The 15,450-nt window shown below is 44.4% G+C and overlaps 1 protein-coding gene across 2 annotated transcripts in view; it reads left to right on the top strand.

Moving 5' to 3' along the window:
* LOC112250990 (breast cancer anti-estrogen resistance protein 3) overlaps positions 1-15,450 on the top strand; it is a 61,356-nt gene that overhangs the window by 24,953 nt on the left and 20,953 nt on the right. The window contains exon 1 of one of the 2 annotated variants that reach the window (XM_024421579.2): positions 2,460-2,839. The exons of the other annotated variant lie outside the window; for it this stretch is intronic. Coding sequence (XP_024277347.1) covers positions 2,756-2,839 — 84 coding nt within the window. The 5' untranslated portion in view covers positions 2,460-2,755. Of the gene's footprint in view, positions 1-2,459; positions 2,840-15,450 lie in introns of those variants that run through there. 2 annotated transcript variants of the gene reach the window in all.

Genomic DNA, 15,450 nt, shown 5'->3' with positions numbered 1-15,450 from the left:
TCACTTTGCATAGTTTAAGATTGGCCAGTTTATAAGTGCAGATTGCTCCCCTTTTTAAGAAAGCACCTGCAAATAGCTGAGCTGTGCATTGCAGACATTCATTCTCACAACTCTGCATCGTTAGTCAGCCAGTTCTCTCTCTCCCTCTCCTATAGTTTAATCGTATCTCTGATTCATAGGGCTGAAGCAAGCCAGTCCTGTGAGGCTGTATTTGCTGAAGTAAAGCAGATTTCTAACATGGCTTTTTTCCACCTTCCTGTAACGGGTCGTAAGTTTCCTTGAAGTTACAGTATTTCAACTGACAAGTGAATTAAGGAGGATTTTACACACACAATAGTATGTCTGCTGATGTCATGGTATTGGAGGACCAAGAGAAAGAGCTAAACAGCCCATCATCATCCATCCAACCAAACATTCCCAGAACAGCTGAGAGCCCAACATGATGCTAATGAAATGGGGATGGAAATTCCTGTAGTTGTTGGAGTGCTTGGTATTCCACTCTGTTGGCATTACTGGGGAGACGGACAAAAAGTGGTCGTGTGTGGCTCAGTTGGTAAGAGTGTTAGCAACGCCAAGGTCATGGGTTCAATCCCTTCAGGGATCACACATACATCATGTGATGTACAATGTGTGAAAATGATGTAAAATGATGCATGCACTGCACTGTAAGAAATGTGGATAAAAGTGTCTGCGAAGTGGCATTGCTTTGAATGAAGACATATATTTTGGTCATGCTCTGTTATACTCCAACCATCTCTCCACACCCTGGAGTGCTGATTGAAGTTAAGTGGCCTTAGCATTAAGAGACACAGAGAGATACAGCTCTGACCCCAGTGAATAGTTATCCTGCCACTCATCTCTCCTGTTCCCCTCCTCGGTCCACATCTGAATGCTCTACATTCTTCTCAATGGTTGTTCCAAGAGACAAATACAGACTAATGCCTAGATTTAATCAGATCAAGCGTTAACCAGCGATAGCCCACACCCACATAGTTTATGTTTTGGCGGTGTGAGAGGTGAAACTGCTTCGGAGCTGTCAAAACGGTGAGCAGATGCTCTTGATCATTGTCACAAAGCCACAACAGTCCCATTTGCGTTAGAAGTTCAGAACAGGAAAGTTTAGGCTTTATAGAAATAATGACGCTTAAATTTGAAATCATTGAACGAAATAATGAGGATTTCGATCAGCCTAATCAAGGTGTAGATTACATCTCACATTCCAGGGTTCAAACTTGTAAAGAAGGCCGCATGGGATTTCTCTTAATGTGACTCTGTGCAGCCAATGGCAATGTCCGCTTTAGGTGTAATACCAGGAGCCGCTTGTGGATTTGACAGCTCTAAAGCAGTTCCACCTCAGACACCGCGAAATAACTTCTTTGTGGAGGATAAAACAGATCTGATTGAATAGAGCCTTCAGAAACCAGATTATTTCCTTATTTTTCTCTTCAACAACACAGGTTATGTCCGACCTGACTGATTTAAAGCTTAGTTTTATATCACTTTTATTCTCAACTGCAGATATTTTCACCTATTTGACCTGGATTTGGTTGCATTACACACATCTGTCTTCCTTTGTAGAGAGTTTCCTATTTTTCTGAGATGAACAGAACAGATGCATCTTTTAATTTAAAACAAACCAAAATACCTCCACAGTTTAAAACACCAGTATGTTAAAAGAGCAGAAGAGGCTCATAGAATGTGTGTGGTGATGGTGTGTTAATCAGAGCAGCACTGTTGGTAGGGGTAGGGGGCTTCAGAAAAACACACAGCAGCTTCTCTCTTTCACTCTCTCTCTCTCTCTCGATCTTTTTACCCCCTCTCTCTGATGGTGTGTTAATCAGAGCAGTGCTGTTGGTAGGGGTAGGGGGCTTCAGAAAAACACACAGCAGCTTCTCTCTTTCACTCTCTCTCTCTCTCGATCTTTTTACCCCCTCTCTCTGATGGTGTGTTAATCAGAGCAGTGCTGTTGGTAGGGGTAGGGGGCTTCAGAAAAACACACAGCAGCTTCTCTCTCTCATTCTTTTTACCCTCTCTCTGATGGTGTGTTAATCAGAGCAGCACTGTTGGTAGGGGTAGGGGGCTTCAGAAAAACACACAGCAGCTTCTCTCTTTCACTCTCTCTCTCAATCTTTTTTTACCCCCTCTCTCTGTTGGTGTGTTAATCAGAGCAGCACTGTTGGTAGGGGTAGGGGGCTTCAAAAAAACACAGAGCAGCTTCTCTCTCTCTCTCCCTCTCTTTCTCTCTCTCGCTTTCGGCCTTCTCCATCTCTCTCTCTCTCTCTCTCTCTCTCTCTCTCTCCCCTCTCTTTCTCTCTCTCGCTTTTGACCTTCCCCCTCCCCATCTCTCTCTCACTTTCTACCCCCCTCTCTCTCTTTCTCTAAACTCAGCCAGTGGTGAGAGGGGGTTGCTGGGGGTTAGTCTTAGTAGAGCCAGAGGCAGTAGAGGTAGAGGTAGTTCTCTCCCAGCTGGCTAAGATTTCATTTGCGGGAGAGCAAAATCACATGGGGATTCCAAAGCTCCATACATGGAGCTCCGGGACTGAGTGAAGCAGCATGGTGTGGTGTGTTCACTGTGTAGCGCACAGAGAACAGAACTGCTTCGACTGAAAAAGAGAGAGACTAGAGAGAGAGAGCCACAGAGTGAGCTGCTACCATGTTCACACCCCTGGTGCAAAAGAAGTGAATGCTAACTGAGAATCTCTGTAGTTTTTGAGACAGTTTCTTGGAGTGGCTTTTACTGTGAGAGGGGTGAGAGATGTCGGAGAGATGCAATGTTCTGAGGACCTTAACTGCAGCCCTGTGCTGCTTTTACCAGAAGAGCTCTGTCATCGGGGCCAAGGTGAGTGACAGACAGACAGGCATTGTGTCACCTGTTCACACAGTAGCATTCACATTATAACATAATCAGTGTATTGCATGTTTTAAACCCAGGTAATCTGAATGGCATGCGCTGTACTTCCTGTAATTACTTCTGTACTTTAGTGAAAGGAAAAGTCTCTGATTCGTCCCCTGTAATCTTACTCTTAAAAGCTTTGTTTTGGGCTAACAGGCTTATCCGATGGTAATTTAAATGAATCATCAGTTGCTCCTTTAAAAGGAGGCTTTATCCTTGATCCCTTACTTTAGCCTGGGTATTTGGATATGATGAATGTGTCCTCTGTGGACTGTGGGAGTGCTTAACATGTTTTTTTCTCACAATCTATCGTGTATTAACTGGTCCATGTGGATTGTTTCTCTGATGTGGGATAGAGAGAACTTTTACTTTCTTTTTGTGTTTTTCTATGCTCTGTGCTGCCTGGCCCATATGTCTGTGTCAAAGCTTTAAATAGCCTAGTCAGTGGGTGCTAGTTGGTTTTTATTGTCCCAACCAAGACATACTGTTTAGATATATGACTGTTTTCATTATAGTAAGTGAAGACGTCTGCCAGACACCCCACTCCATGTGACGACTTTCTGGAGCTGGATAGTGATGCTAAGTGTGTTTGTGATCTGTTATTGTGTGTGTGTGTGTGTGTGTGTGTGTGTGTGTGTGTGTGTGTGTGTGTGTGTGTGTGTGTGTGTGTGTGTGTGTGTGTGTGACTGTGCCCTTGCACTCAAATAAATGTGTGAGATCTCATCTGTAAATATCAGTGTATTTGAGTTAGCATGAATTCACATTCCATTAGCTTGTGTTATTCAACCTGGACTCAGGAATAGAGGTAACATAGTAAATATAAATATGTCTCCCTCCATTTAGTATGATAGGTTACGTTGCATATGGTATATATTAATTTGTGGATGTCCATCATCCATTTCGTATGGTAAGTTGTGAATTACAATTTGTATGATATATTACGAATTGCAATTCATATCGTATATTACGAATTGCAATTTGTACAATATGTTATGAATTACATTTTGTTGTAGCTAGCGTTAACTAGGTTAAGGTTAGGGGTTTAGGGTTAAGGTTAGGGGTTAAGGGTTAGCTAACATGCTAAGTAGTTGCAAAGTTGCTAATTAGCTAAAATGCTAAAGTTGTCCGTGATGTGATTCGACCACACATTTGGGTCCTGTCCAACCTCCCCCTTAAGCAACCTTCTGTCTTATGTAACCATACCAAGTGTAACATATCATACTAGTTTGAGTGTCACAGATTCACATTTACTATGTTACGTCTTTGAGGTTAGGCTGGGTTATTTAAATGCTCTTTTCACTTTCCTTTGTCCAAAGTAGGACTTGTTTTTACTCTGTCTCATTGAAGTTTTCTGCCTTTTATGTCATCAGAGGGAATTGTTGCAGTGACATTAAGTGAATTGATGGTGAGGCTTGAAATAGTGAGGCCCTATATCTGTCCCAACCGTGTTTATGGAAGTAATGTGGGCCTGTAACTCCAGAAGGGCTAGGGGGTCATGAGATGGACCAAAATTCTGACATTATTAATAGCCATTATCAGTTCTGATAATTATTCTTGGCTGGCTGAACCCCTTGTACAACCCCCTGTACCGTACAGTACTCTGTAATAGAGCTATCCTTTGTACATGCACATTATTTAATACAAGTGGGTTGTAATAATAGCTGCAACAGCTAAACTGCATATGAGTGAAAAGCTTGTAGATTGAAGTGACTTTTCCCTGGAGGGCTACTGTCCCAAAGCTCATCGGTGTTAGCCACAGGGAGAACAGGCCCATCATCATCGTCTACGGTCTCTCACACTCATCTATCAACAGGAGGTAGGGCTATTGAATTCTCTCTCTCTTTTCTTCTGTGAACCTCTCTCATCGTCACCCATAGTGGAAAATGGCATGTTTTGTACAAGTCTATGATCCATCTGACTATTTTTTAAATTTAATTTTACCTTTATTTATCTAGGCAAGTCAGTTAAGAACAAATTCTTATTTTCAATGACGGCCTAGGAACAGTGGGTTAACTGCCTGTTCAGGGGCAGAACGACAGATTTGTACCTTGTCAGCTCGGGGGTTTGAACTTGCAACCTTCCGGTTACTAGTCCAATGCTCTAACCACTAGGCTACCCTGCCGCCCCATCATCTTAAGGGGAGATATTTCCCCCCAAAATAGCCCACAATTTGTGGTTCCTCGCATCTGGCCAGTTGAACCCAACGGACCCCAGAGAGTCCGGGAAGTCTGCTAGCTAAGACATGGGCTCTGTTTTGTTTGGCCCAGGCTTAAAATAGCTCTAGGGGTTGTTCGGACAGGCTGGTCTGTGTGTGGGGGTCGGAGGAGGGGGTCACGGGGGGAACACAGTGGGCAGTGTTGGGGCTCTGGGCTCTGGTGCAAGGGGTCATTGAAGAGGGAGAGAGAGAGAGAGAGAGGGAGAATTACACAGGGGCCTGTGCTATGTGAGAGGATATAGGCCAAGCTACTGTAACTACTGAAAGACATCTCACTAATTTCCTCTCCATGAAAACAACACCCAACTGCAGCTTTAGACTTAGCACTATTAAAGGACCAAGGCAGCTCAGCAGCACAGCTGGGAGTGGAGGACAACCATGTAGAGCCAAGTATCTGTATGCTGAGGGTGCAAAGCCCACACACACTCTAGAAGGCCAGTGTAGATTAACAGGCTTGCTCACTTACATACATCACTCATCTCTATTAACACCCTATACTGATGCAATATGCACTGTCCCATTATAACACACACATTATGTTCTTCTATCCTCGTGGGGACCTACAATTTATTTCCGTTCAAAATCCTATTTTCCCTAACCCTACACTTAACACGTAACCCTAACCCTAAACCTAACTTCTAACCCTAAACCAATCACTAGCCCCTTACCCTAACTCTAACCATGACCCTAACTGTAACCCAAACCTTAAACCAAACCCCTAAACTTAAAATGGCCTTTGTCCTCATGGGGATGTGGGAAATGTCCCCACGAGAGAGAATTTCGATTTTTCACTATCTTTGTGGGGACTTTGGGGGATTGTAGGTCCACACAAGGATAAAGGATAGAAGAACCAACCAACCACACACACACTCACACTCATAGCTCTCCACACAGAGGTTTGAAGCTGTGTAGAACAGCATGGGAGTGAGGTGCAGAGTGTCATCACATCAGCCCCTTGACAGAAGCAGTCTGAGGTGCTCAAACAGCATGGCTGAAGCCCGTCCATCACTATTAGTACCTAACGTCATTACAGACAGGTGTGTGTCAAATCTCTGACAATTTACTCTCTCGCTTCAATTAAGCCTGCTGCTGTCTGACCAACAATTCCCTATCATCTCAATCCTGTTATTTCTCTATTTTCCTGTTTATCTTTCTTTCTTTCTCTTGTTCTCTTTCTTTCTATCCCTTAGGGATTTTTTCGTTTTGTACTCCTCAGCTCCCTCTGTTTCAGCCAGGGAGCCTCCAGCTCCTCCGTCCCATGGGGTTAAGCCTGTTCGCTCTGTAGTTCAACTGCTCTGCGCTTGAGGAAACATTAAAGATGACCACCCCGCGTCTCCAGTGATCTGGCCCAGCTGCCTTGGGTCCCTCCCCAGGATGCCAGCGCTGAGCTGGGGCCTGAGTGGAGCCCTGAGTGGTGCGCTTTGGGGAAGTGGGGCGGAGTTAAGAGAGAAGCCCCAGGAAGGTGCTGATTTAACGCAGCTAAGGTGGACTCAAAAGCACATATTATTCTACTCTATCTAAACAATAAGGTCTTTCAAATGGCCAAAAAAAACTCTGTGAAGGAAGCTTTAATCTTTTAGATAGTGACAAGTTAGACCACCGATCAGAACCATGCAGCTTCGGAGAAATGTGGGCATTAAGGATGAGTTCAAAGCAGCTCAGGGCCTCCTCCATATCCATCACTTCCCATGCTTTCCTGTGTGGATTTGTCCTGCTACTGGGCATCATATTACCAATATGTTGATGTAGATGAACAGGGCTATGGAGCCATGGAGCCCAGTAGTCATAAACAGGAGAGGGGATAATGGATGGTCAGTGGACTGCAGTAGGTCTCCTGAAGGGCCTCAGACAGAGATAGGTCCATCAGGGCATCCTATCGCTTTACCCCTACACAGGAAGGGTGAGCCCACGCATCAAATCACAGATGAGTGATAGAAATGCCATGAAAGACCATTAACTACCCCCTATCTTCCTTAACCTCTGGGACTGATGGTTTCCTCCTCTCATCGTGTCAGTGTATAAGTCAATGTTATTTTCAGCGGCAACCCGGAACATGGCCGCGTGATCAAAAGCTTAATAGGAGCCTGACTGTAGGGTCCACTGAGCCTGGTCTGAGACCAGCCTCTTTGACAACTGATGAAACTGAGGAGTATTTCTGTCTGCAATAAAGCCCTTTTGTGGGAAAGAAATACTCATTCTGATTGGCTGGCCTGGCTCACAAGTGGGTGGGCCTATGCCCTCCCAGGCCCACCCATGGCTGGCGCCCAGTCATGTGAAATACAGAGATTAGGGCCTAATTAATTTATTTCAATTGACTGATTTCCTTATAGGAACTGTAACTTAATAAAATAGTTGAAATTGTTGCATGTTGCGTTGGTATTTTTCTTCTGTATATATTCTATTTTATTCTGAGAAATCATTCATACTCACAGAGATTAATATGGGGCAAGGTCATGGCGGTTCATAATCATAATCTCAAAGACAAAGCTCAGAGGTCCATAGTAAGCCAGAACCCGGTTAAAACCAGGGGTTGGAAGTGGTTCAGGGAACAGAACCCAAAAACGGAAAATAACAAACATTTTCAAGGAATAGAACGAGAACCGGGAACAAAAGTGATCTGTAAAGTTCCAGAACAGAACAGTTATTTAAAAGCATGGGAACCGGTTAATAACGTTCTTTAATGTTCCGGGCATTTTTTTCCAGTCCCACAAAAAACGCAACAAAGCGCCTATGCAAAGCCCTCCCTATGTGAATCAGAAACCTTTTCCAGCATCTGCCTGCCAGCTGAAAATCTTTTCCAGGTGTGTATGTGTAGGCTACCAGGCCCTTCCCCTCCGAAGCATAGCTGTAACCTACTCAAATAAAATTGTATTTGTCACATGCTTCATACACAACAGGTGTAGACTAACAATGCCATGCTTACTAAAAGGCCCTTCCCTTCCCAATGCAGAGAGAAAGGAAATAGAGAAATAATAGAAAAGTAGAGCAAGTAATAATAAAAGTAATAATAAATATACAATGAGTAAAGATAACTTGGCTACATACACAGGATACCAGATTCAAGTCCCTGTTCAGGGGTACGAGGTAATTGAGGTAGATATGTACATATAAATAGGACTAAAGTGACATATAATAAACAGTAGCAGCAGCGTATGTAATGAGTCAAAAAAGTTAGTGCAATAAAGGTCAATGCAGGTAGCCCAGGTAGCTTTTTGGTTAAATATTTAACTAACTATTTAGCAGTCATATGGCTTGGGGGTAGATGATGATCAGGGCCCTGTTGGTTTCAGACTTTGTTTATCGGTACCGCTTGCTGTGCAGTAACAGAGAGAACACTCTATGACTTGGGTGGCTGGAGTCTTTTTAGGGTCTTTGTCTGAAATCGCCTGGTATAGAGGTCCTGGATTGTAGGGAGCTTGGCCCCAGTGATGTACTGGGCCGTATGCACTACCCTCTGTAGCGCCTTGCAGTCAGATGCCAAGCAGCTGCCATACCAAGAGGTTATGCAGCCAGTCAATATGCTCTTAATGGTGCAGCTGTATAACATTTTGAGGATCTGGGGGCCCATGCCAAATCTTTTCAGTCTCCTGAGGGGGAAGAGGCATTGTCATGCCCTCTTCATGACTGTGTGTGTGGACCATGATAGATCCTTAGTGATGTGGACACAGAGAAACTTGAAGCTCTTGACCCGCTCCACTACAGCTCTGTTAATGTATTTGGTATTTTATTAGGATCCCCATTATCTGTTGCAAAAGCAGCAGCTACTCTTCCTGGGGTCCACACAAAACACAATACAGAATGACATAATGCAGAACATCAACAGACAAGAATAGCTCAAAGACAGAACTACATAAAACATTTTTGTAAATGCACACGTAGCCTACATATCAATGCATACACACAAACTATCTAGGTCAAATAGGGGAGAGGCGTTGTGCCTCGAGGTGTTGCTTCATCTGCTTTTTGAAATCAGGTTTGCTGTTTATTTGAGCAATATGAGATGGAAGGAAGTTCCATGCAATTAGGGCTATATATAATACTGTATGCTTTCTTGAATTTGCTCTGGATTTGGGGACTGTGAAAATACCCCTGGTGGCATGTCTGGTGGGATAAGTGTGAATGGGGATCTGTGCTCTGCCCTTTGATTCCTGTTGTTCTCGATCAGCTTCTTTGTCTTGCTGATGTTGAGGGAAAGGTTGTTGTTCTGGAACCACACTGCTAGGTCTCTGGACCTTCTCCCTATAGTCTCATTGCCGTTTGTGTTCAGGCCTACCACCGGCGTGCCGTCAGCAAACTTAATAATGGTGTTGGAGTCGTGCGCAGTCACTCAGTCATAGGTGAATAGGGACAACAGGAGGGGACTAAGCACGCACCTCTGAGGGGCCCCCGTGTTGAGGGTCAGCGTGGTGGATGTGTTGTTGCCCACCCTCACCACCTGGCTGCAGCCCATCAGGAAGTCCAGGATCCAGTTGCAGAGGGAGGTGTTCAGTCCCAGGGTCTTTATCTTAGTAATGAGCTTGGGGGGCACTATGATGTTGAAAGCTGAGTTGTAGTCAATGAACAGCATTCTCACATAGGTGTTCCTCTTGTCGAGGTGGGAAAGGACAGTGTGCAATAGAGATTGTGCTATGTGTGGAGCTGTTGGGGTGGTATGCAAATTGGAGTGGGTCCAGGGTGTCTGGGATAATGGTGTTGATGTGAGCCATGATCAACCTTTCAAAGCCTTTCATCACAGATGAGTCATTTAGATAGGTTACTATGGGCACAGGGACTATGGTGGTCTGCTTGAAACATATAGGTAACATATAGGATACTTGCCAGCTGGTCAGCACATGCTCTGAGTACGCATCCTGGTAATCCGTCAGTCCGTGCAGCCTTGTGAATGTTAACCTGTTTAAAGGTCTTACTCACACCAGCTATGGCGAGCGTGATCACACAGTCATCCGGAACAGCTGGTGCTCTCATGCATGATTCAGTGCTGCTTGCCTTGAAGTGAGAGTAGGCTTACGTCACTAGGCAGCTGTGGCTGGCTCAGTGTGGTTGTTTCCTGTAATTCATGGCTTCTGATTGGGATATATATGTATGGTCACTGTGGGGACGACGTCATCGATGCACTTATTAATGAAGCTGGTGACTGATGTAGTAAATTCCTTAATGCTATCGGATGAATCCCGGAACATATTCCAGTCTGTGCTAGCGGAACAGTCCTGTAGCTTAGCATCCACTTCACCGGATCACTTCCATATTGGACACGTCACTGGTATTTCCTGTTTGAGTTTTTGCTTGTAAGCAGGAATCAGGAGGATAGAGTTATGGTCAGATTTACCAAATAGAGGACAAGGGAGAGCTTTGTATGCATTTCTGTGTGTGGAGTAAAGATTACCTAGTTTCTAGTTGCACAGGTGTCATGCTGGTAGAAATGAGATAAAATGGATTTCAGTTTCCTTGCATTAAAATCACAGGCTATTAGGAGAGCCGGCTCTGGATGAGTGTGTTCTTTTTTAGTTATGGTGTATACAGCTCATTTAGTGAGGTCTTCGTGCCAGCATTGGTTTGTGGTTGTAAATAGACTACATAGAGCTACAAAAAATATAGGTGTAAACTCTCTTGGTAAATAGTTTGGTCTACATCAGTGGTTCCCAAAGTTTTCATGGTCCCGTACCCCTTCAAACATTCAACCTCCAGCTGCATACCCCCTCTAGCACCATGGTCAGCGCACTCTCAAATGTTGTTTTTGCCATCATTTTGTATAATAATTTTTCTCTTTATTTAACCCTCTTACATATAAAACCTTATTTATTAATCGAAAATTGTGAATAACTCGCTACAGGTTAATGAGAAGGGTGTGCTTGAAAGGATGCACATAACTCTGCAATGTTTGTTGGGTTGTATTGGAGAGTCTGTCTTAAATCATTATACACACACATTCTGTGCCTGTATTTATTTTTCATGCTAGTGAGGACCGAGAAACCACTCTCACATAGGTACGTGGTTGCAAAGGGCATCAGTGTCTTAACTGCGCAATTTGCCGAGGCAGGATACTCTGAGCGCAGCCCAATCCAGAAATCTGGCATTGGCTTCTGAATAAATTACATTTTCACAGAACCGCTTGTTGCAATTTCGGTGAGGATCTCTTGTTCAGATATCATTAAGTGGACTGGAGGCAAGGCATGAAATGGATAATGAATCCAGTTGTTTGTGTCATCCGTTTTGGGAAAGTACCTGCTTATTTGCACACCCAACTCACTCAGGTGCTTCACTATATCACATTTGACGTAAGCTTGAGTTCATTTGCACACAAAAGAAAGACCTGTGTGTTGTCCTTGTTAATGCAGACAAAGAGCTTCAACTTCTTAATCGTAGCCTCAATAGCCTCAATTGTGTCCCGCACAATGAATATAGTTGCGGAGAGTCCCTGTAATCCTAGATTCAGATCATTCAGGAGAGAAAAAACATCGCCCAGATAAGCCAAAAAACCATCACCGAGATAGGCCAGTCGTGTGAGAAACTCATCATCATGCAAGCAGTCAGACAAGTGAAAATGATGGTCAATAAAGAAAACTTTAAGCTCGTCTCTCAATTTTAAAAAAATGTGTCAATCCTTTGCCCCTTGAAAACCAACAGACTTCTTTATGTTGTAAAAGCGTTCCATGGTTGCTGCCCATATCATTGCATAGTGCAGAAATAACACAAGAGTTCAGGGGCCTTGCTTTAACAAAGTTAATCCATTTTCACTGTAGTGTCCAAAACGTCTTTCAAACTGTCAGGCATTCCCTTGGCAGCAAGAGCTTATTGATGGACGTTGCAGTGTACCCAAGTGGCGTCGGGAGCAACTGCTTGCACGAGCGTTACCACTTCCCTAGGTCTCTCTGTCGTGGCTTTTGAGACATCAGTACAGAGACCAACATGAGCAGCAGCTACGTTTGGCTACTTACGGACCATTAGTGGTAGAGTGCGGGAGAGTAACAGGTAATGTGACTCTCTCCTGCGGGAGAGTAACAGGTAATGTGATTGGATGCAAATTATTTGACCAGGCTACCTGTATTTGACATTGTTGTTTTTTTGCTGAACACTAGATGGTTTAATTTTATTTTTGGCAGTGAAACGAGGCTACTCAGGCGAGAAAAAAAACCTCACCCGAATTTATAGCCCCGTTGGAAAATATAAATGGACTGTTTTGAAAATACTGGTATTTTTTAAATTGTGAATCACATTTTTATTTGGTGTACCCCCGATGGCGCGTATCTCAGTTTGGGAATACCTGGTCTACATCTTATCCTTCATGCCGTTTTGTCCTACCGATGCATAGAAAAACCAGCTAGTTATATATTATCCATGTCCTTTTCCAGCCACGACTCTGAGAAACATAGGATTTTACAGTTTTTCAGGTCCCGATAGAATAGTCTCGACCGGAGCTCGTCCAGTTTGTTTTCCAGTGATTGTACATTCGCTAATAGAACTGAGGGTAGAAGTGGTTTATGTACTCGCTGACGTAGTTTTGTTAAGGTGCCCACACGTCGGCCTCTCTGGTCTGGGGTGAGCAGTATGTCCTGCGCCTCCGACTTGTTGAAGTAGAAATTTTCATCCCAGTCGAGGTTGGTGATCACTGTTCTGATATCCAGAACTCTTTTCTGTCACAGGAAACGATGGTGGAAACATTATGTACATACAAAAAAAAGTTAACAACAGTGCAACAAAACACACAAAATAGCAGAATTGGTCAGTTGCCTGTAAAACAGCTGCTGTCCACTGTAGCGTCATTCTCAGCCCTACTGATAATACCAAATCAAATCAAATTTTATTTGTCACATACACATGGTTAGCAGATGTTAATGCGAGTGTAGCGAAATGCTTGTGCTTCTAGTTCCGACAATGCAGTAATAACCAACAAGTAATCTAACTAACAATTCCAAAACTACTGTCTTATACACAGTGTAAGGGGATAAAGAATATGTACATAAGGATATATGAATGAGTGATGGTACAGAGCAGCATAGGCAAGATACAGTAGATGGTATCGAGTACAGTATATACATATGAGATGAGTATGTAAACAAAGTGGCATAGTTAAAGTGGCTAGTGATACATGTATTACATAAGGATGCAGTCGATGATATAGAGTACAGTATATACATATGCATATGAGATGAATAATGTAGGGTAAGTAACATTATATAGGGTAGCATTGTTTAAAGTGGCTAGTGATATATTTACATCATTTCCCATCAATTCCCATTATTAAAGTGGCTGGAGTTGAGTCAGTGTCAGTGTGTTGGCAGCAGCCACTCAATGTTAGTGGTGGCTGTTTAACAGTCTGATGGCCTTGAGATAGAAGCTGTTTTTCAGACTCTCGGTCCCAGCTTTGATGCACCTGTACTGACCTCGCCTTCTGGATGATAGCGGGGTGAACAGGCAGTGGCTCGGGTGGTTGATGTCCTTGATGATCTTTATGGCCTTCCTGTAACATCGGGTGGTGTAGGTGTCCTGGAGGGCAGGTAGTTTGCCCCGGTGATGCGTTGTGCAGACCTCACTACCCTCTGGAGAGCCTTACAGTTGAGGGCGGAGCAGTTGCCATACCAGGCGGTGATACAGCCCGCCAGGATGCTCTCGATTGTGCATCTGTAGAAGTTTGTGAGTGCTTTTGGTGACAAGCCGAATTTCTTCAGCCTCCTGAGGTTGAAGAGGCGCTGCTGCGCCTTCTTCACGATGCTGTCTGTGTGAGTGGACCAATTCAGTTTGTCTGTGATGTGTATGCCGAGGAACTTAAAACTTGCTACCCTCTCCACTACTGTTCCATCGATGTGGATAGGGGGTGTTCCCTCTGCTGTTTCCTGAAGTCCACAATCATCTCCTTAGTTTTGTTGACGTTGAGTGTGAGGTTATTTTCCTGACACCACACTCCGAGGGCCCTCACCTCCTCCCTGTAGGCCGTCTCGTCGTTGTTGGTAATCAAGCCTACCACTGTTGTGTCGTCCGCAAACTTGATGATTGCGTTGGAGGCGTGCGTGGCCACGCAGTCGTGGGTGAACAGGGAGTACAGAAGAGGGCTCAGAACGCACCCTTGTGGGGCCCCAGTGTTGAGGATCAGCGGGGAGGAGATGTTGTTGCCTACCCTCACCACCTGGGGGCGGTCCGTCAGGAAGTCCAGTACCCAGTTGCACAGGGCGGGGTCGAGACCCAGGGTCTCGAGCTTGATGACGAGCTTGGAGGGTAATATGGTGTTGAATGCCGAGCTGTAGTCGATGAACAGCATTCTCACATAGGTATTCCTCTTGTCCAGATGGGTTAGGGCAGTGTGCAGTGTGGTTGAGATTGCATCGTCTGTGGACCTATTTGGGTGGTAAGCAAATTGGAGTGGGTCTAGGGTGTCAGGTAGGGTAGAGGTGATATGGTCCTTGAATAGTCTCTCAAAGCACTTCATGATGACGGATGTGAGTGCTACGGGGCGGTAGTCGTTTAGCTCAGTTACCTTAGCTTTCTTGGGAACAGGAACAATGGTGGCCCTCTTGAAGCATGTGGGAACAGCAGACTGGTATAGGGATTGATTGAATATGTCCGTAAACACACCGGCCAGCTGGTCTGCGCATGCTCTGAGGGCGCGGCTGGGGATGCCGTCTGGGCCTGCAGCCTTGCGAGGGTTAACACGTTTAAATGTCTTACTCACCTCGGCTGCAGTGAAGGAGAGGCCGCATGTTTTCATTGCAGGCCGTGTCAGTGGCACTGTATTGTCCTCAAAGCGGGCAAAAAAGTTATTTAGTCTGCCTGGGAGCAAGACATCCTGGTCCGTGACTGGGCTGGATTTCTTCCTGTAGTCCGTGATTGACTGTAGACCCTGCCACATGCCTCTTGTGTCTGAGCCGTTGAATTGAGATTCTACTTTGTCTCTGTACTGACGCTTAGCTTGTTTAATAGCCTTGCAAGCATGATTCAGAAGATATTTTTATTAGAATGTATTCACTTTTAAATTCTAGTTAGGGATACTACAGTTATCACATTTAATATTGGATTTATTAACTACAAATAGGTAAGATGTGTTTTTAATTCTGGTGCCGCTCTGCACACACAAGCTTGTTAGCTAGCTAGCCTCTCTGGTCCAGAGCTAAGCCAACGTTAAAGTTCAAAGGAATTCAAAGTTCCTCCATAGAAGCCACTCCTCCGTAGGTATAATTCCGTGGGCCTAATTCAGATAATGCATGTCATCACAAGATGCCCAGCACTTTAAGCAAAGCCTCTTCTTCCACCCTCTCGCACTCATCTTGCACCCTACACTTGTCTTTCCATCACACATGTAAGCAACTCATTGAGCTATAGCCTGCCAGCTCCATAGCAAGCTGCTATATCC

The sequence above is a fragment of the Oncorhynchus tshawytscha genome, linkage group LG05 (assembly GCF_018296145.1).
Source record: "Oncorhynchus tshawytscha isolate Ot180627B linkage group LG05, Otsh_v2.0, whole genome shotgun sequence".
Taxonomy (NCBI): domain Eukaryota; kingdom Metazoa; phylum Chordata; class Actinopteri; order Salmoniformes; family Salmonidae; genus Oncorhynchus; species Oncorhynchus tshawytscha.
This window is presented reverse-complemented; position numbering and strand designations above follow the sequence as displayed.